Here is a 22,984-nt window from a genome sequence, read left to right on the forward strand (position 1 = left end):
GATATAAAACAGAAACACCGCAAAAGCAACATTGTAAATTGTCACTCATTAGTAGCGTCGTGTTAAAACCGTGTAGTTGTCACATAAACTAACCACTGTGTAGTCTGGTATCTCACAGAAAGTACTTTAAATCCAGAATGTATTTTCAAGTAAACCAAAATGTTGCATTAAAATCTCATTAGCAGTACCAATATATGTTCTAAATATGTAAGCCTTATAGTCGTTATGTAATCGTGCAGCTAACAATCAAGTATGTACACACACAATAGCACTGTGACGTCTGTTCACTATAACAATGCATTCGTAATTTCTGTTTCAATAAGTTCTCTTGGTTCTTGACTGGATATTTAACTTCAAATATTGTTGCATGTTAACAGATTCTAAGTCTGATAAGCATACTAGTAATGTAAAGTGAAAAGTTATATGGCAAAGACAAAGTTAAAAAACAGATTATCTTTCAATAAACGGTTTTACACGTGAAATGTGGTGCAATCCTTTACTCTTCCTAGTACGCAGAGTTTCAACTTCAACGCAATTATCATGTGGTATACATCGGATTCTGTAAGGTCCATTGTAAACTAGAAAGAATTTGTGACTCAAGTGTTTCTTCTTATGTGATAATGAATGAGATTTAATGAGAACTTTCTGACCAATGTATAATTTCTTTGCATTTGCTTTACCGTGTAGTTTTCTCCTCTTGTCTGCTGCAGATTTTATATTTTTAATAGCCAAATCAATTATGTCCTTGTGTCGAAGTTTACGTGTATTCGGGAAAGGTACAAGCTCTCTGATTCTGTTCGGTGGTTCTTCATTCTTCAGTACAAGAGTAGATGGTAAAGCAGTGGAATCATGAGGCATCTCATTCAGCACATTTTGAAATAAGTGTAAATATCTGTCCCAATGCTGATGCTTTCTGTGACAATAAAGTCTGCAAAGCTTATTGATTTCTTTCATAATCCTTTCAGACGGGTTACAATGTGGTGAGTACAATGAAATAAAAACAGGTTTGATTTTACGATTCCAAAGCATGCGTGACCAAACAGCAGATCTGAATTGCGGTCCGTTATCTCAAATGACTTTAGCAACGTGGCCAACTTCACGTAAGAAATTTTTAATAAAGGCGTTGGATACAGACCGTCCAGTGGCTTTACGTAACGGAGTGAAAGAAACAAATTTTGAAGTAAGTTCAACAGCGACTAGAACGTACGAAAATCCATTCGATGTTCTGACAAGGGGTCCCAAGAGATCAACAGCAGCAAATTCTTTTAATTTAGAAGGAATAATAGGAAACAACGGAGCATGATGTGAGATAGTAGATGGTTTCGCCTTTTGACAAAGTTTACAAATAGACAAGACTCTTCGAATTCTCTTTTCCATATTGTTAAAATAACAAGTCGTCCGAAGAATATGATAACATTTTCGTGGACCAAAATGTGCATAGCTGAAATGAATGTACCAAATGAGCTTATTAACAAAATAGTCTGGAATGCAAAGTACCCATACCTTGTCATCAACGGTGCAGCGTTTGAAGAGTGTTTCTAACCAGATAATAATGCCATTTACTTTTGATGTCTTTCCAAATCGGATCTTTATCTTGTTCATGATCAATGTCCTTTAAAGATGTGGTGATGAAGTTTTCAAAGGCGACTTTCTGAATGTAAAGAATACTGAAATTTTTCTCGAGGTTGCCTTCTGTGTTACTTTTCTCAAGCCCAGCCGGTGCGCGTGACACTGCGTCCGCAACAATGTTCTCCTTGCCGGGAATGTAGACTATTGTGAAGTGGAATTCTTGCAGAAACAATGCCCAACGTTTTAACCTGTCATGATTTAATTTTGAAGACGTAAGAAATTGTAATGCACGATGATCACTGTATACTATTACGTGCTTACCAGAAAGAAAGAAACGGAATTTGTTAAATGCCCAAACGATAGCTAATGCTTCTAATTCAGTAACGGAATAATTTTTTTCAGATTTTGTTAGCACTCGGCTAGCAAAAGCAATGGTTTTCTGAACAGTAGTGTCATTTTCTGTGGCTTCTTGAAATAAATGGGCACCAAGACCGACTTTAGAAGAATCCGTGCTAAGGCAGAAATCTTGTGACAGATCTGGATGAGCTAGTATTGGCGCGTTACGTAGCGATTCTTTCAAAGAATTGAATTCCAACTGTGCTTGTTCGTCCCAGTTCCAAATAGTATTTTTTCCAGTGATAGAACAAAGTTTTGGTGTAACTAGAATTTGCATATTCAGAAAACGACGGTAAAAATTTACGAGACCTAGAAAACTGCGGACTTGTCTTTTTGTGGATGGAACTGGAATGGCTCTGATTGCTTCTAACTTTTCAGGATCCGGCTGAATGCCTTCAGAAGAAATAATATGTCCCAAAAACCTCACCTTTGACCTACCGAATTCAGACTTTTCCAAGTTAACTGTCATTCCAGATTCTGCAAAAATACGTAACAAACTGTTGAGGATGCGATCATGTTGTTCCCATGAAGCTTCTGCTATTAGAATATCGTCCACATATAAGGTGATGTGACGTTTTAAGAACTCAGGTAATATGGAATTTAGCCCGCGAATGAATGTTGCTGAAGAAATGTTCAAACCAAAAGGAAGTTTACGAAACTGATAACAAACGCCGAAACAAAGGAAAGCTGTATATTTTCTACATTCTGGATGCAGTTCGATCTGATAAAAGCTGGATCTGAGATCACTGGAAGACAACACTTTTACACCATTAAAATTTTGAAGAAGTTCTTCCAACGTTTGCGGCCTGTCTGTTTCAGGAATGAAGGTAGTATTGATTTGTCTCGAATCTAAGACAAGCCTGATCGGTGCATTTTTCTTCTCAACAACATGTAATGGATTGTTGTATGAGCTTACTGCAGGCTCAATAATCCCCTCGTTAAGCATAGATTGTACTTCTGTTCTAACACGGTCCCTATAATGCGCCGGAATTACGTATGGTCTAACACAAAATTTAGTATGCTCACGAACACGAAATTGGTATTGAAATCCCTTGATTGTTCCTGTTTTGTGAGTAAAAACTGTGGAATGTGCTTGTAAAATCTCAAAAAGGTCCTGCCTATCAGTGTCATTACAATTCTCAATTGCTTTAATTTTATTCTGAATCAACTCATTAGTATCAAATGCGCCGTCGATATCATCCCTGTCAGTACTTGCAGAGTGATTGTTAGTGTCAAGTTCCGTCGAAAATTCCGAACTGTTGTCTAGCAGCAGGTAAAGCCGATTAATTTCTTCGTCATGGTTTGAGAGCCAATCTTCAAATTTCAAAGCTACTGACTTACCTTCTTTTTCTAAACTTATTTCAGCATCGTGAAAGTTTAAGATTGCTTTGTATTCATTCAAAAAGTCTACTCCCAGTATAATTTCCGTCGACAATAATGGGACAATAAGAAAGTTCATAGAGAAGCTGTGGCTTTGACAAAAGAATTCTAAGTTGGTTTGTTGGCGTACATCTACACTTTTTCCAAAGATTGCACCTTGTAATTTAATCTTACATAACGGAAGTGTGGGGCAATCGTTCGAATTGTTGCATTTGCTAAAGGCTGTTTCACTAATTACTGAAATGGGACTGCCAGAGTCAAGTACTACCGTAAATTTTACGTCTTTTACTGTAATGTGAACCACAGGATATGCAATGTTGTTATGTTTTACGTCGTGTTCTTGGAGTAAGATGTCCCTAATGTCTTCCATTTTTACGTAATTACTAATTATGGCAGCTGCGTCGTTAGTTTCATACGTACGTTTTCTGGCTGCCAGCGGTATGAGTCATTGCCTATTGTCTCTTTGTTGGCGCGCGTCGTTATTGGGGTATGGAGACCTAACTTCTACAAATTCACCTTGTCGAGAGGGCCCTGCCCTGTTTAAATCCCGCCAGTTCTGATGCAATTCAGGTCTGTCGTTACGATCACATCGTCTGTCGTCATGTCGGTAGATTCCATAGTTTCTTTCTTGTCGGTCACCTGGTGGAGAATTTCTCCCTGAATCGTAACTGCACGCTGGACCGTTGCGTCTAAAGTTATTCTGTCTCCCTTGATAATATTTATTTTGGTTCCCATATTGTCTGTTTCTCTGATTGTGTCTGTGATAGTCATTACCGTGGAGAGGTGATCTTTCCCTGTAATTATTACTACTCTGCCAACGGTTGTTATACGGGTGGTGTCTGTTTTGATCACAATTTGTGTTGTGAGAATAGCCTTGTCGCGTCCAGTTATTATCGAGGAATTGTGACGGATGTGACCTGTAATTGTTGTGTTCCTGTTTCCGCATTCCGCGATTGTCAGTGTCAATTTCTAATTCTTGTAAGAGTCCCTGAAAAGCTTCAATGTCGTCTTTGCAACGTCCTGCCAAAATAATATGTCGTAAATGTTCAGGTAATTTTATTAAGCAAATGCGGATGAGTTCTGAGGGGCTGTATGGGTTTGACAGGTACTGATTCATGTGCAACATGTCTTCAAAATATTTCACAAGACTGGAAAATTCAGATTGTTCGAAACGTTTCATCATTATGATGCTATGTTTTACTCGGTCTTGTGTAGCTTGAGACCAATATGCTGAGAGGAAGGCATGATAAAATTCTCCTTCACTGTGACAATCGTGAATGACCGATCGCATTCTTACAGCTGGTTCATTCTCTAAGTAGCCACACATAAATTCTAATCTGTGTTCTAACGACCAGTTGGGAGGAAAACAATGAGAGAATTGATGGAGCCATGCTTGTGGATGAATGTCGTTGCCAGAATTCTTAAATGTTTTGAATTTACGTGTAGTAATGAACAGCTTATAGTCAAAATCATCATGTCGGCGAGTCGCATGTCGGTCATTGTTACGTCGTTTCGGCGGTTCCACCTCAAAATTCGGTGTGCCTTGCCAATTTCTTTCATAATTTCCGAAGTGTCCTGTGTTATTATTTTGTGGTTGTTCCGTATTTCTAAGTCCCTCTTCCCGTGTTGGAGCGCGAGTGTCCTCTGAAATATGTAATTCTTGTATTACTTGTGCCAACTGATCTTGTACTTCCCGGATTTCTCTTTTGTGTTGCGTATTAATTTGATTCTGATTTTGTTTGAATTTCTTAATTTGTTCATACTCTTCTGTGTCAGTGATGACTACAGGTCTTGTGTCATTCAGATCATCATCTACCTTTGTAGATAAGTTAGTGAACTGATCCGAAAGTTCGGCTACTTTCTCCGATAGTGTACTTATTTCCTCAGTGTGTTTTTCTGAACCAAGTTTCAGAGTATCTACTGTGTCCTTTAAGTTTTCCTGAGTTTTTGCAAGTTGCGTAACCGAATCGGTAGATGCAACTGAGTCAATTTTAGCTTGCAAGGTGTCGTGATTTTCATGAACAATGGTTTGCAGTTCTTTTATGGCTGCTTCGTGATTCTGTAATGCATTTTCATGCCGCGAAAAAATAGGTTGAAAACGCTCACAAATTTGTGTTTTTACTTCATTACAGACTTTTTGACATTTCGATTCAATGTTATGTAACTCAGTAGTTAAATCTTCACGTGTTTGTTCAAGTGTGGTGTCTAACTTTTGAAGCTTTTGCTGTGTTTGTCTCTGATTTTGTTCCATTGTGTCTAACTGTTGCTGTGTTTGTCTCTGGTGTTGTTCCATTGTGTCTAACTTTTGAAGATTTTGTTCCATTGTGTCTAACTTTTGAAGCTTTTGCTGTGTTTGTCTCTGATTTTGTTCCATTTGTTGCATTAGCTGTTATAGCAATGCATTAGTGTCTGGAATCTGTTCCTCTACCCTTTTCGGCAGTGCATTTGCACCGGCAACATTCACATTTTGACAAGCAGAAAATGTGTTTTGACTTATTTGAGAAAACGGTGAGGACGCAAAACCCGAATCTACAGTATTTGCAAAATTGTGTCCTGTCATTTCGGATTCCTGAGGCGAGCTGTTCACTAATTGTTTCACTGCCTACGCCATTGTTTGCCACCCGCTCCATTTCCCTATGCACAATTACCAAATTACTATGTTGAACATTAGTTAATTCATTACACGGTGGCGCTAACACACTGCTTTCGTCTTCACTATCATTTCTCAGTTTACTTTGGAGCCTAGTATTACGTTTTTCACACGCCATAATAGTACAATATTTCACACGATAACACAGAAAAGCACAATTTGAAGAGCAAAATAAGATAACACATTAACATAGCAATGGAAATAATGTCTACTTAATTGCAAGCGCAGCTGCGAAATACTTGGTGCAAATCTACATGCATGTTACAACTGTTTTACTGTACAACAATGAAAAACTACAATTACAAAGGAAATTCTCTGTATGATTACGCGCTAGCAATAAACAAAGGCTACGCTAATTACACAAACTACAAGGAAAAAATCAGAAGATTCCAGTGAAACGTCCCCTTTTGAAAAATTGTACAGGATTGTGCTTAAACTGACACACAATATTTTTAGCGCAACGCAATCTGACTTTCAATAATCCCTACAAAAGAATGGCCCTCACTAACATTAACCTATACCTTTCACAAATCACTTACCTCACAAAAATCTTCGTTACTCGAACTACTGCAATACAGCGAGCGCCACTACTGCCAGCTAAATAAAAGATTCAAACTACAGAAGGCACTAACTACTGATAGGCATAGTTAGCAAATGAAAGATTTTAATAGAGAACAAACAATGTATTTACCTTAATAGTCATAATATATATAGCAGTTCATGACATCCAGTCTTACAAATTTCAAAACTCCGCCATCTCTCTCCCCACATCCACCACTGCTGGCGGCTCACCTCCAACTGCGCAACGCTATGCGCTGTTCACAGCCAACTGCCCAACACTACAATGGCGAATATTACTACAATGCAAACCAGCCACAGACTGCACACAGTACAGCCAGTGATTATCATAAAGAGCGCTACGTGGCGTTACCAATAAAAGAACTAAACAGTCTACTTACAGTGTACACCAATGAGAAGTTAGACAAGCAACTTTTATACGGCGGATGGTGACACGAGACGTATTGCCAAAGTATGTGTTATCAGCCAGAGGAGTGACATTCACATCTTGATGTACATAAACCCATCCTTATCATCTGTCACTACATCAGGCTCCGGAGGACGTGGTTTAGAAAGTCATAAACAATTTTGTTGGCTTGCTCTGCACCGCTTGTGAGACAAGACACGATACTTTTCCAACGTGTACTCTTTACCGGCGAAGCAACGTTTACGTTTTTGTGGTGTCCATAAACACCTTGAAACTTACACACATTTGAAATAGTTTTCCTAAGCCCCATCTCATGCCCCAGAAGCTAACAAATGCCGTAATTCCATGCACGTAAATCGTAACTAACCCTGTATCTATGTAGGATGGAAAATAAGGTTTTGGAGTGGTAGCGTAGGCCTGTCTTGCTGCACGAGAGCTCTGCATGTGCTTGGTGGCGTTTACACCCCAGTATCTACCTCTGGCCACACCACTTTTCAATTTTAGTACATCCCACCGATTCTTTAGCGACTAGTTTCAACATCAACGTTAACAAGCGTTGTATCACTATCTTTTCGAGCGCTTTTGGGTGTCGCTAAAATATATATATCATCCTATTTAAAAAAATCATGCTTCCTGCAATATCTCGATCGATTGTCACATACCAAAGTACATTCCCCTTAGCGTCCTGTCCTTCGCGTTACGTCTTAGATGACTCAACCTGTATAGAATTTGTGATTGGGTCATATTTAAAATAGATTTAACATTCAGCAAAGCCTGTTGATGGCGCTCTGTTCACAAAATGGGGGCATTAATCCCGAAGGTACACTTGGTGATTTTCGAAAAGAGTAGGCTATGTACCGGCACCAGGTTTCAAGCATCTCACTTCTCTTATCACCATACAACACAAAAATTACCCCGCACGATGTATACATCCATTACAGTCAACTACACCCAACAGGTACACGTAAAAGAAAACTCTAATACATCTCGTGGAAAGAGTCAATTGTGTACGGTGGAAGGAAACGCTTTCCGGTCAGCCAGCTGAAGATCCTCTTCGGTTGCCATAGCCAGAAATGTCATACGAAGTTTTCTAATACTGCTAATGTATCCAGAACGAATTTTCCCTGCGTATCGGACTGTTCGCTGATACGGAACTTCCTGGCAGTTTAAGTCTGTATGTCAGACTGTAACTCGAACCCAAGGACCTTTGCCTTTAAAGGGCAAGATCTCCACTGCCTGAGCTGCGCGAGCACGACTCTCAACCCATTCTTACATGTAGGAGAGGAGGTACTGACGGAAGTAAAGTTGCGAGGGCGGGTTGTGAATCGTGCTCGGATGGCTCAGGTGGTATCGATGGTGAGGATTGACATTCTAGAGGTATACCGTGCAATGGACCCCCCCTGGTGGGATCGGCTCCTTCCCCGGGAGCCCAACAGGGAGTTCCCTGTGCTTCCCCCGTGTTTGAATCGCCCGTCTTCCTGGCGATGACAGCTTCCCAGACTTATTGCATAGCCACGGTGAATGTCAATACCATTGCGTACGCCACAAACTGGCTTTACTTCATGACACGCTGTACGCTGCGGACGTTGATGTTGTTCTCCTTCAGGAGATGCACGTTGCAACTTCCTGTACTCCTCATGGTTTTAGTGCACATGTCTCTCATGCTTCCCCTAATGGTAATGAGGCGGTGATGCTCTTGCGAGACGGTATCCTCGCTGATGCAGTTGCCTGTTACCCTGATGTCAGAGGTATGGCGTCAAGATCGGCAATGTCTATGCGCCATCGGGTAGCTGCGATGAACGTTCCACCTTCTTCTCAGAGACAATCACGTCTCTTTTCCTGTGTCGACAGAACGCATTGATCATGGGAGGCGATTTCAACTGCACCCAGGCACCCAAAGACCAACTACCAAGTCACTCTTCGTGTGCGGCGCTAGCGACAATTCTCCAGCACCTCAGCCTAGTGGATTATTGGTAGAACGTTCATGGCGATCGTCCGGGGTTTACACATTTCACTAGACATTCTTCCAGCCGCCTCGATCGTCGTACATCTCCCGCCATATTGTCAGTGGGGCGCAGGATGCTGAAGTCTGACCCGTTGCATTCTCTGACCATGACTCATGTATCTACGCCCTCAGTCTCTGCCGCAAAAGAGTGTAGCGCGGCCGTGGGCCATAGAAACTGAACACTATCCACCTTTCTTCACCCGACTGCCGGCAGTTCATCGGGACCATGTGGGCTGCTTGTCGTCGACGCCGCGAGGTCTATCAGTCTGTCCAGTCCTGGTGCGTGCTCTGTGCAAAGCCTGCCCTCCATAAGGTGTTGATTGGTCACGGAAGGGAGGCTGCGGCGTCGCGGCGACGAGCTCAGGAATTCTATTTCAACGTTTTCTGGGAATGTACTATGATGCGGTATTCGCCAGAGCGCCAGCCGGTGGTACATCGTGTCGAGGCTCAGCTCACATCCCTCTCTCGCCGGCCACCTTGAAGGAGCTATGGTCGGGGCGCAGACACACGACGGATTAGTGCAAGACCGTCCATCTGTGTATTTTGTCATAGCGGAACGACGACACCGTCGGAGGACGTTGATTAATGTTCTTACGACCAGTGATTGGCGGCGTTTTGATACCCAACGCCGGCCGCGGTGGTCTAGCGGTTCTAGGCGCTCAGTTCGGAACCGCGCGACTGCTACGGTCGCAGGTTCGAATCCTGCCTCGGGCATGGATGTGTGTGATGTCCTTAGGTTAGTTAGGTTTTAGTAGTTCTAAGTTCTAGGGGACTGATGACCACAGATGTTAAGTCCCATAGTGCTCAGAGCCATTTGAACCATTTGATACCCAACGGTATATAAGGTCTGCGCTCCATGCACATTGTTATGCTGTATTCTGAACAACGTCACCATCCTGACAGTAATACGATGGTCTCAAAACTCTCCTTCGACTCGGTTCCTGTGAATGCGACGACGGACCTGCTTGTTAATGTCACAAAGGACGAAGTCCATGATGCTATCCAGATGGTTTCTATGAACAGGTCGCTTGGCCATGACATTTTATCGGACATTTTGTCGCTTTCTAGCGCCAGTGTGGACGGAAATTTGTCAGGGCCTTATGTTGGCTGTGCGTCTTAAACGGACAGCTCGGTTCGTGGTTTCCACCGATAAAACTTCATTGGAAGGTGCCAATAACATTCGCACTGCCCTCTGTCACTACCGGCAAATAATTGTTCTTGCTCACACTCGTCGTATGTCTGGACTTTGGCAGCTCTTGATTTCAGCTAGGCGTTCGATTGGGTCTGTCACGACTACCTGGAAGGGGTGTTCCGCAGTATGGGATAGCCTGATACTACCGTCGACATCATAGGGGGTCTCCTTCGTGCAGCTACGTTTCGTGTACGCTACAACAGCCGTCACATTCCTCTCATCTCGATCGGTCGATCAGTGACTCAAGGTTGCCCGCTCTCTGCACTGTTGCGTGCTTTCGCCATGCAGCCGTTGCTCTGCAGCCTCCGCCAACGGCTGTATTCAGCTGTATTGCTTATGCAGGCGGTCTCGCCATCGTTCTTCGTACGGTGCTGCGGTCAGGGAATCACTGGCATGGGTTACCACCTACAGCGAGGCTTCTGGTAGCTGCATTAAGGTTCGCAAATCGAGCGTCACGGTTATAAATACAGGGCTTCCTACTGACAGCTCTGCTCCTTTGGATATAGCTGATACTATACGATGCTTAGGACTTGATTTCGCAAGTGATCTACGACCCACGATTGCCCTCAACTGCCGGCACCTACTTTCCCAACTATTAGGTAGGCTCTTAGATCATCGTTTACGAGCACTCAGCCTTCTGCAATGGACACAGTTTGTAAATGTATATTTGGCATCACGTATCCCCCAGGGCACAGACATTTCCTACTCCGCCATCCATGGCCCACTGCATGCTAGCGGCTTTGCGTTCATTTGCTTGCCACGGCTTGCTGTTCAAGATAAGGTACGATACCCCCCTCCCCCTCCCCCTGTGCCTAACGGAGCGATAGTCCTTTTGATTGCCTCTCACATGGCGCAAAGGCGCCATTGCCCTACCTGCCTTACCATTCTGTTGCTGGAGGCCCTTGCACTACGCCCTCTCTCAGCACCTGAACCGCTTTCGGACGTCCCACTGCCCTTCTTTTACTTCCGCCACTTTCTCCTCGACGTGAGCTACGTCCGTACTGCGATAATGCCAGCGCACGTGACATCCACGAAGGCGATCTATGACTTTCTTCAGCAGCACAGGCGACCCAACGTGGTTGAGGGGAAGCATCCCCATGTCGACTTGTGTGCCGTTTGGCGATCGGTGTGAGTCCCTTATCTTGACACTGAAGTCCAGCCTGCGTGGTATCGTACTGTCAATGGAAACAAGTATACCGGTCATGCCTTCAGGGGATTCACATCGCAGACACCCCACTGTGTATACCTGTGATGTTTTGGGCACAGACGAGCATCGCCTGATGCGCGGATCGGCAAGAGGTGTCTGGTTATTAATGCGACAGAGGCTGGCCGTAATTACCTATACAACTCCTCATCGGATACCTGCTCAACTGCTCGTGTTTCGAGACGCGGCATACCTCCTTCAAGCAAAGGCGAACTCTGTGAAGTGGATCTGTGGACACGCAGCGCACTACTTGTTTGCTGAGGGCGAGAAAAGTAGCCTTGATTCTTGACAGTTCCTGAATAAACGCCATTGTTCAGTTGTCCGCAATCCAAAATACATACGATTTTTCTCGTTTCCTTTGCAGTGTCTTGCTTAACTCACCCAGAGCTGGGTTGTTCCTCTTCCACGCTTAGAACCGATATGTCATCGGAATGTTCTCGGAAAAACTATACGTCTCAATGAGTCTGACGTATTGCTGCGCCCTCCTCCTCGCGACGTAGGTTTCCTCCTATTCTCGGTGGTATTAATTTTAATTGAAAAAAAAAAGAAAAGGGCAATAAATAAGTTAACTATTGACGTTCACTATACCTCTACTCCACGTTTCCTGCGCTTTCCTTGGTTCCTGAAGGGTGGGAACAGAACATGGTGGCTAGACCTCGGGTTGCGACTCCCAACCCTCCCTTATGGCGCTAGGAAGGTTCCTACCAATTAAGAAAAAGACAAAAAAGGTGATATAGTACTTGCCCGCGAGAGACAAACGCCCTGGATTCGAATCCCGGTCCGGAAGACAGTTTTAATCTATTAGGAAGTTTCATTACTAATGTAAATTACTGAATGTCACGTTACCTCTCGCCACGAAGTTGATTGTTAACATCAGAACACATTATTGGCACTAAAGTGTGCACTTCACTCACAAAGTAAATATTGTATTATTCATTAACAGCAATTACACCCATAGATTTTACCAGTTACATAAATTCAAATTAAGAAGTTTTTAGCTTCACTTCGTTACACCCGCGTTCTGCACATACAGCATCCGAACTACAGTTCTCTCTAAACAGACACGGCGTCTGCGAATTCTAGCTGGAGTAATAATACGACGCGTGTATCAGCGATGCTACACTATGTGATCAAAAGTATCCGGACACCGGGCTGAAAATGACTTACAAGTTCGTGGCACCTCCCAGCAGTAATGCTGGAATTCAATATGGTGTTGGTCCACCCTTAGCCTTGATGACAGCTTCCACTCTCGCAGGCATACGTTCAGTCAGGTGCTGGAAGGTTTTTTGGGGAATGGCAGCCCATACTTTCACGGAGTGCTGCACTCAGGAGAGGTATCGATGTCGGTCGCTGAGGCCTGGCACGAACTCGGCATTCTAAAACATCCCAAAGGTGTTCTATAGGATTCAGGTCAGGACTCTGTGCAGGCCAGTCCATTACAGGGATGTTATTGTCGTTTAACCACTCCACAGTACCCGTGGTCTAGGGGTAGTGTCTTTGATTCATAATCAAAACGTCTTCGGTCCCGGGTTCGATCCCCGCCACTGCCTAAATTTTGCTACGTAATCAGCATTGGCGGCCGAAGACTTCCGGCATAAGAAGTCAGCCTTATTCTGCCAACGGTCTTGTCAAAGAGGGCGGAGGAGCAGATAGAGGTTCAGGGCACTCTCTTGTCCTAGGGGTGGGAAATTGCCCCTAAAGGCGGAAGAATCAGCAATGATCAACGACATGAGGATGCAGAAGGCAATGGAAACCACTGCATTAAAGACACGTAACGTGTACCCACAGGACATGTGGTCTGTAATTGAAGAAGTGTCATGATGATCTCTCCATTGGCAAAAGATTCCGGAATAGTACCCCATTCGGATCTCCGGGAGGGGACTGCCCAGGGGGAGGTTACCATGAGAAAAAGATTGAATAATCAACGAAAGGATAACGTTCTACGAGTCGGGGCGTGGAATGTCAGAAGCTTGAACGTGGCAGGGAAACTGGAAAATCTGAAAAGGGAAATGCAAAGGCTCAATCTAGATATAGTAGGGGTCAGTGAAGTGAAGTGGAAGGAAGACAAGGATTTCTGGTCAGATGAGTATCGGGTAATATCAACAGCAGCAGAAAATGGTATAACAGGTGTAGGATTCGTTATGAATAGCAAGGTAGGGCAGAGGGTGTGTTACTATGAACAGTTCAGTGTCTAGGTTGTTCTAATCAGAATCGACAGCAGACCAACACCGACAACGATAGTTCAGGTATACATGGCGACGTCGCAAGCTGAAGATGAACAGATAGAGAAAGTGTATGAGGATATTGAAAGGGTAATGCAGTATGTAAAGGGGGACGAAAATCTAATAGTCATGGGCGACTGGAATGCAGTTGTAGGGGAAGGAGTAGAAGAAAAGGTTAGAGGAGAATACGGGCTTAGGACAAGGAATGAAAGAGGAGAAAGATTAATTGAGTTCTGTAACAACTTTCAGCTAGTAATAGCGAATACCCTGTTCAAGAATCACAAGAGGAGGAGGTATACTTGGAAAAGGCCGGGAGATACGGGAAGATTTCAGTTAGATTACATCATGGTTAGACAGAGATTCCGAGATCAGATACTGGATTGTAAGGCGTACCCAGGAGCAGATATAGACTCAGATCACAATATAGTAGTGATGAAGGGTAGGCTGAAGTTCAAGACATTAGTCATGAAGAATCAATACGCAAAGAAGTGGGATACGGAAGTACTAAGGAATGACGAGATACGTTTGAAGTTCTCTGACGCTATAGATACAGCAATGAGGAATAGTGCAGTAGGCAGTATAGTTGAAGAGGAATGGACATCTCTGAAAAGGGCCATCACAGAAATTGGGAAGAAAAACACAGGTACAAAGAAGGTAGCTGCGAAGAAACCATGGGTAACAGAAGAAATACTTCAGTTGATTGATGAAAGGAGGAAGTACAAACATGTTCCGGAAAAATCAGGAATACAGAAATACAAGTCGCTGAGGAATGAAATAAATAGGAAGGACAGGGAAGCTAAGACGAAATGGCTGCAGGAAAAATGTGAAGACATTGAAAAAGATATGATTGTCGGAAGGACAGACTCAGCATACAGGAAAGTCAAAACAACCTTTGGTGACATTAAAAGCAACGGTGGTAACATTAAGAGTACAACGGGAATTCCACTGTTAAATGCAGAGGAGAGAGCAGATAGGTGGAAAGAATACATTGAAAGCCTCTATGAGGGTGAAGATTTGTCTGATGTGATAGACGAAGAAACAGGAGTCGATTTAGAAGAGATAGGGGATCCAGTATTAGAATCGGAATTTAAAAGAGCTTTGGAGGAATTACGGTCAAATAAGGCAGAAGGGATAGATAACATTCCATCAGAATTTCTAAAATCATTGGGGGAAGTGGCAACAAAACGACTATTCACGTTGGTGTGTAGAATATATGAGTCTGGCTATATACCATCTGACTTTCGGAAAAGCATCATCCACACAATTCCGAAGACGGCAAGAGCTGACAAGTGCGAGAATTATCATACAATCAGCTTAACAGCTCATGCATCGAAGCTGCTTACATGAATAATATACAGAAGAATGGAAAAGAAAATTGAGAATGCGCTAGGTGACAGTCAGTTTGGCTTTAGGAAAAGTAAAGGGATGAGGGAGGCAATTCTGACGTTACGGCTAATAATGGAAGCAAGGCTAAAGAAAAATCAAGACACTTTCATAGGATTTGTTGACCTGGTAAAAGGGTTCGACAATATAAAATGGTGCAAGCTGTTCGAGATTCTGAACAAAGTAGGGGTAAGCTATAGGGAGAGACGGGTCATATACAATATGTACAACAACCAAGAGGGAATAATAAGAGTGGACGATCAAGAACAAAGTGCTCGTATTAAGAAGGGTGTAAGACAAGGCTGTAGCCTTTCGACCCTACTCTTCAATCTGTACATCGAGTAAGCAATGATGGAAATAAAAGAAAGGTTCAAGAGTGGAATTAAAATACAAGGTGAAAGGATATCAATGATACGATTCGCTGATGACATTGCTATCCTGAGTGAAAGTGAAGAAGAATTAAATGATCTGCTGAACGGAATGAACAGTCTAATGAGGACACAGTATGGTTTGAGAGTAAATCGGAGAAAGACGAAGGTTATGAGAAGTACTAGAAATGAGAATAGCGAGAAACTTAACATCAGGATTGATGGTCACGAAGTCAATGAATTCTGCTACCTAGGCAGTAAAATAACCAATAACGGACTGAGCAAGGAGGACATCAAAAGCAGACTCGCTATGGCATAAAAGGCATTTCTGGCCAAGAGAAGTCTACTAATATCAAATATCGGCCTTAATTTGAGGAAGAAATTTCTGAGGATGTACGTGTGGAGTACAGCATTGTATGGTAGTGAAACATGGACTGTGGGAAAACCGGAACAGAAGAGAATCGAAGCATTTGAGATGTGGTGCTATAGACGAATGTTGAAAATTAGGTGGACTGATAAGGTAAGGAATGAGGAGGTTCTATGCAGAATCGGAGAGGACAGGAATATGTGGAAAACACTGATAAGGAGAAGGGACAGGATGATAGGACATCTGGTAAGACATGAGGGAATGACTTCCATGGTACTAGAGGGAGCTGTAGAGGGCAAAAACTGTAGAGGAAGACAGAGATTGGAATACGTCAAGCAAATAATTGAGGACGTGGGTTGCAAGTGCTACTCTGAGATGAAGAGGTTAGCACAGGAAAGGAATTCGTGGCGGGACGCATCAAACCAGTCAGTAGAATGATGACAAAAAAAAAAAAAAAAAAAAAAAAAACACTCCGCCACAGGCCATGCATTATGAACAGGTGTTCGATGATCGTGTAGAAAGATGCAATCTCCATCCCCGAATTGCTCTTCAATAGTGGGAAGCAGGAAGGTGCCCAAAACATCAATGTAGGCTTGTGCTGTGATAGTGCCACGCAGAACAACAAGGGTGCCAACCCCCTCCATGAAAAACACGACCACACCATAACACCAGCGCCTCCGAATTTTACTGTTGGCACTACACACGCTGGCAGATGACGTTTACCGGGCATTCGCCATACCCAAATCCGGACATCTGATCGCCACATTGTGTACAGTGATTCGTGACTCCACACAACGTTTTTCCACTGTTCAATAGTCCAATGTTTACGCTCTTTACACCAAGCGAGGCGTCGTTTGGCATTTACCGGTGTGATGTTTGGCTTATGAGCAGCCGCTCGACCGTGAAATCCAAGTTTTCTCACCTGCCGCCTAACTGTCACAGCACTTGCAGTCGATCCTGATGCAGTTTGGAATTCCTGTGTGATGTTCTGGATAGATATCTGCCTATTACACATTACGATCCTCTTCAACTGTCGGCGGTCTCTGTCAGTCAACAGACGAGATCGTCCTATACGCTTTTGTGCTGTCACATTGGAAACAGTGGACCTGGGGATGTTTAGGAGTGTGTAAATCTCGCGTACAAACGTATGACACGAGTGACACCAATCACCTGACCACGTTCGAAGTCCGTGAGTTCCGCGGAGCGCCCCACTCTGCTCTCTCACGATGTCTAATGACTACTGAGGTCGCTGATATGGAGTACCTGGCAGTAGGTGGCAGCACAATGCACCTAATATGAAAAACGTATATTTTTCGGGTGTCCGGATACTTTTGCTCACATAGTGTATGTTATGCTTACAACATTACATCTCTAATCAGCATCCTTATTTTTCGACAGCAGTGTTCTTTCAATAGAGCTGTCCACGCACATACACGACATATCTCCTCAGATCTTCAAGATGCTACTAGCTTCCCAAAGGAATAATAGTTAGGGTGGTTTGTAGGTACGATCAGTTGCCACATGCATAGATTTCTGTAGGTGTAGTCTGCGTGAGGCAACGAAAAAATGGGCAACGGCTTTTCCACGCTGGTAACACCGGTTCGCGCCCTATCAACGAAATCAAGCAACGTTCTGCCTGGCTAGTATTTCGACGAATTACCTTTCGTTTTAAGGAGGTGCGAGCCGTGGATTCCAATCGATGGACTTGCATCAGGCCGTGATGCCATACGAAATTTTTTTAAAGGATAAATATCGAGCGTATTATACCATACAATGCAGTCTCTTTACAATCTTTCTGAAAACAATTTTATTAATTATGAAGACACTTCGTTTGATAATGCTGGCACATAGGACCCTAGATAGTGTTAGAAAGCCCTTCGAAAGTTGTTATAATAGTAGTTCTGACTTATGCGACTCATAAACAGACTGTACTATTTCTGATTATTGTAGTTTGGTAATTTAAACCGTGTAGCCAGCCCCCAACATTTCAGTCAAGGTATCTGGTTTCTTAATGTCTGCGACACTGTGCACGGGGGACTTTCCCCGGTAGTCTCGGTTCAAATAGCGGGTAGTTGGCGCCGCCAACAAAAATGTTTCAAATGGCTCTAAGCACTATGGGACTTAACATCTGATGTCATCAGTCCTCTGCACTTAGAACTACTTAAACCTAACCAACCGAAGGGCGTCACACACATCCATGCCCGAGGCAGGATTCGAGTCTGCGACCGTAGCAGCAACGCGGTTCCAGACTGAGGCGCCTGGAGCCGCTCGGCCATAGCAGCCGTCTGCGCCGGCAACAGCAACGCTTATCCAGTTTAAATAGAACCTTTAGCCTTTTGACTGTGAGAAGACACAGACCTTATCACTTTTATCTGACTGTTTCTTGGCATGGCTAGATTTCTGAGAAGTTCTTTTGTTCCTTTGTATACAGTGAAGCACCTGAGGATGCAAATTTAATTTGTGAAAACGGTCGTGTTTTCCAATAAAGAATTCTAACAGTCGCAGTCGGTTGGTAGGACATGTTCTGAGGCATAAAGGGATCACCAATTTAGTACTGGAGGGCAGCGTGCAGGGTAAAAATCGTAGAGGGAGACCAAGATATGAATACACTAAGCAGATTCAGAAGGATGTAGGTTGCAGTAGGTACTGGGAGATGAAGAAGCTTGCACAGGATAGAGTAGCATGGAGAGCTGCATCAAATCAGTCTCAGGACTGAAGACAACAACAACAACAACAACAACAGTCGCAGCGGTTTGCTGTATGTAAATTATAAAACAGCTTGCACGTCAGAACGACTACGAAAACGTTCCCTAACATTACAAGCTGACTTCAGAGACCATACGTTCCTTATCAAAATATATTTGTTTTCATGTTCTCTACCTCCTGTATTACTTAGAACGAATATTTTCGGAACGCCCTATATGTATAGAAATCATCCGTTGACACAGAGGCACTTTTCTTACGAATGCTCTTCACAGTACAAACGCTAAAGTATGGTATAATTTCATCCATGTTTCTGTCACTGTGCTCTTTAATAATAAGGGTGAAATTTCACTGCAGGTCTCTTCAGCGGAGTGATCATGGAGAGTGGGGTGGCAACGGGCCCCTGGGCAGTGACGGACAAACCCCGCGAGAGGGCGTACCGGATGGGGGAGGCACTCGGCTTCCAGGCGCAGGGCGGCAACCACACTGACGACGACGACGCGCGGCTGGCCGCCCTCCTTCGTGCCACAAATTACTCCATCCTCAACGGCCCCGACCTAATTGCACTCTCAGATTTCGTAAGCGAACCTGTTAATGTTGTGTGATGTGTGTACTACTTTTGCGAGCTAACATCCCATGTATTTTCGGGCTTACATGCGGTTCCTCTTCGTCAAAATGCCTTGGCTCAAACTCAATTTCCTTCTTTACTTTGAATGTCACGGCCAGTAGCCTTGCACCAATGTGCTTTCAGATAAATAAATAAAGAACCAAATTAACTATTATGCACTAAACTTTACAACAAATATTCTATTAGCTAATGATTCAATAAGATGTCATGCTGTCATCGTTTAATGTGTTTTGTGCGGAGGAAATGATGATCTGATGCTTAACTGAAAATACTGATAATTTAAATTTACTATATCTTTTAAACAAATGAAGTTACAGAATTGATACTGACAACGTTTGTCATTTTAATGATGCGCTTCTATATGAAATGTCGATCGTTAAGATCGACTAAAGCGTTCAGATTTTAGCATTCAGGTCTTTGTTACAAAACTTGTCAGTTTCACTTTAACAGTAAATCCTGAACTATTATAGATATGATCAATATTCAAGTTTTATTGGGATCACCATGAAACTTTATGAAGGATGGCAGATTAAAATTACTGTGGCTTGATTCCCTGCATTACCACAGTATTAAATAGTTTTCGTAATTGTTTCCCTTTATGATCGATCTTAGATCCGCCATATTTAACACTGCTACGTCTCCCTAGCCCCAAACAGCTTCTACTGGGTTTCCCTATGACGTAGGTCCTCGTCTGTCTCACTCGCACACTACAGCACTTTGGCCGCAATAGACAATAGAGGTCTGTGAATCCCCATCTCGTGCTGAATGTGCGTCCTTTGTGGCACGCGGTCCTGGACGACAGGGTTCGGTTCACAATTCCTGATGGCTGACTTTTTCGGCCATACATTTAAATGAGAGCGCAGTGCTAGTTAACTCACAACAGGAAATAGTTTTGTTTTCCAATACGACTGAAATTTAATAGGAGAACTCCATTTATGTTGCTGACTGTCGTTTCGTTCGCTACCAACGTCTACCTTGTTTTTCGTAGTTATTATTTTTGTGAAAATGTGCGACGCCTTTGGTATTTCTCTCGAACAGTTGATACTCAGTGATGCAACTCATGCAGTGTTCAGCGATGTATGGTTAAGGTTTGGTGCGGTGATATCGTCAGTCCTGCTGATATTTGGGACTTCTTGAACAAACATTCTCACTTGCCAGTGTGTTCTATCAGTGCCAGTCATTTTATAGAGGGAGGTAGACAATTTTCATTTCATGGCCGAAATTTCAGCTACGTCCGTTTGTGGAAGGACTGTTGTGGCTACTAAAGTTAACTACGGCAAGCGATTCATCAACGAACATTGTCATAAATATATTCACAGATGTGTCTTACAGCCTAAGAACTGTATGAGACATAAGTGGCGAAGAAAAAAAGTATTTTCTGAATTCCAACAAGTTGGTTTGATGAACCTAGCACTAACTTAAATACTACAGTAGAGTCTCGATTATCCGATCTTCGGTTATCCGGCCTTCTGTGTTATCCCACCCTTTCACCGCGCCGGCCGTGCGCCAGCCGACGACAGGTCAATGACTAACGTGTTGTCAGTTTTTGAAAGCCAACAACTTGCCCCGCAAAGCACTGTTGCTTCTAGACAATGCCACTTGTCATCCTAATGAAGATAAACTTCAAGATCAAGATATAAAGGCCATCTTTTTGCCCCCAAATGTCACATCCTTATGTCAGCCTATGGACCAAGGGACCTTAGAGACACTGAAGAGAAACTACCGTAGAAACTTGCTTTCCTCTTTAATTAATGCTATGGAAAATGGAGAAGACATACTAGAGCAGTTGCGCCGTATTAATTTGAAAGACGTAGCTTATGACTTGGCCCAATCTTGGGAGAGGGTTCGAGCAAATACAATTGCAAAATCCTTGCAAATTTTACTACAGGAAAATCAAGAAAATTCTCCAGATGAATAAAATCTATAGCACCAGACGGAACCAGAAAATACTACCCTGCTTTCATTGTTACGAAAAGTTCTGGGATGTGCTGACGCCACAGAAGATGACGTAAATGAATGGATTGTCCAAGATGAAGAATTTGAAGTGACAGATGAAGAAATAGTCAACACGGTAAACGAAAAAGAAGAAGGCGAAGAAGCGGATGTAGTGGAGGAAAGTGCGCCCAAGATTTCTCACAACGGAGGACACAAGGCCTTAGAAACTGCTTTAAAATATGTAGAGCAACTAGAGGAAACATCGTCTACCGAGGTTTTACTTCTTAAGAAACTACGAGATTTAGCAGCAAAGAAAAACGGCAAACAACAGGCAAACAAAAGACAATTACTAACTTCTTCACACAGTAAATATCTATTCAGTCTAATCTGATTTGTATTGTATTAAATGTTTAACTCATTTGGCCTACTTTACTTTAATTTTTGTGTTTTTTTGTATTATTTTCCGTGTTATCCGACCTTCCCGCTTATCCGACCTTGCCGCGGCCGGTTTAGGTCGGATAATCGAGACTCTACTGTACTTAATTTGGCAGCGGAATGGGACAGTGTGTAGGAGACCTCAAATACTCGAATATAAATTCGCAGTGCAGGCAGCAGCTTTTTAGTATACTCACAGAAATAGAACTTTATAGCAGAAATAAATAACCGATCATGCAGTGATATCATTGTGGTTCGCTTCTGAATAAACAGTTCATTTTTGAACTTGGAAGCTATGGAAGTACTAAGGTTTTTCGTTATAACCCTGTTACAATTGACAACAATAAAAGGTGTGATTGATGCGAAGTTCTCTGCTGTAGGAGAAACCAGCGTTCAAATTCTGCTCTGAAAACGCCTTCATTTGTTAGTGGTCTTACATTCTACACAATGTGTTACAAAACGATACTGACAGTCTTTGAGAGCTTGTAGAGGGCGTCATGAGGAAGAAATTTAGGATAGGAGCCCGCTTCCGGAAACGTCATTCAGAGACACTACAAAGCGTCGAATTTACAGGCACCGGCTCCTGCTAAGAGGCCGCCCTTTCAGCAGAAAATGTGACTTTATACACTGACGGACGGTAGACGGGAGGATTTTTTTTCATAAAGGATGGGGCCCCTCCACACCCAGACCAACGTGGTGACCAAACCTGAAGTTCTACTGTCACCTCCGTAAAACATGTTAGTTTTCAAATCGTGAGTCACAGGATGCGGGCTGCGATGTTGTCCATGGGTCTGGGTAGGATTACTCATTGACATGGCCCATCAGGAGACAGAAAGTGGAAGAATGCGATCGAAGGGTAGCGGTTTGTAATGGCAGAGGGAGAAAAGTGCCAAGGCAAGCGCCAAGGGAGAAAACCTCTGCGACAGTAGGACGGATAGTAAGGGCAGTAGCGGCTTGCTAGCTGCGACAGTGCATGCAAGGTGTGGTTGTGTTAGTACGAGGTACCGTGCATCGTTACCTTTGTCGTTGCGTGTGCTCGTTGTAGGGCTTGCTGCAACTGCTGCGTCCCTGTACCAATTCAAGGTCGTCATATATTAGTGGGCATTCGGTCATAGATCAGCTCACAGTGTAGGGGATGTGTGTGGCTGGTTTGCGTGCTGTGTATAGTACGGTTTCCCTGCGATTGCCTGTTTTTCCCGGGGTCGAGCAACTGGGGTTGTCAGTAGTAGCTGTGTTTCAGGGGCTCGCCAGTACTGTCGTGTTAGCGTGCTATGGGCCATAGATGTTTAGTTTCTTGCTAATAGTGTCTTTCAAATAGTTCAAATGGCTCTGAGTACTATGGGACTTAACTTCTGAAGTCATCAGTCCCCTAGAACTTAGAACTACTTTAGCCTAACTAACCTAAGGACATCACACACATCCACGCCCGCGGCAGGATTCTAACCTTCTACCGTAGCGGTCTCGCGGTTCCAGACTGTAGCGCCTAGAACCGCTCGGCCACTCCAGCCGGCAATAGTGTCTTTGGTCTATTATGTTTCCATCTATGGTTGTGGTCGTAGTTA

At 43.3% G+C, this 22,984-nt stretch overlaps 1 protein-coding gene across 1 annotated transcript in view; it reads left to right on the forward strand.

Annotated features, from left to right (window-relative positions):
- Positions 1-22,984, forward strand: part of LOC124622574 (juvenile hormone esterase-like) — a 130,547-nt gene that overhangs the window by 52,328 nt on the left and 55,235 nt on the right. The window contains exon 5 of the mRNA XM_047148323.1: positions 18,782-19,002. Coding sequence (XP_047004279.1) covers positions 18,782-19,002 — 221 coding nt within the window. The remainder of the gene's footprint in view (positions 1-18,781; positions 19,003-22,984) is intronic.

This window comes from Schistocerca americana, chromosome 7 (assembly GCF_021461395.2).
Source record: "Schistocerca americana isolate TAMUIC-IGC-003095 chromosome 7, iqSchAmer2.1, whole genome shotgun sequence".
In the NCBI taxonomy this organism is placed as follows: Eukaryota; Metazoa; Arthropoda; class Insecta; order Orthoptera; family Acrididae; genus Schistocerca; species Schistocerca americana.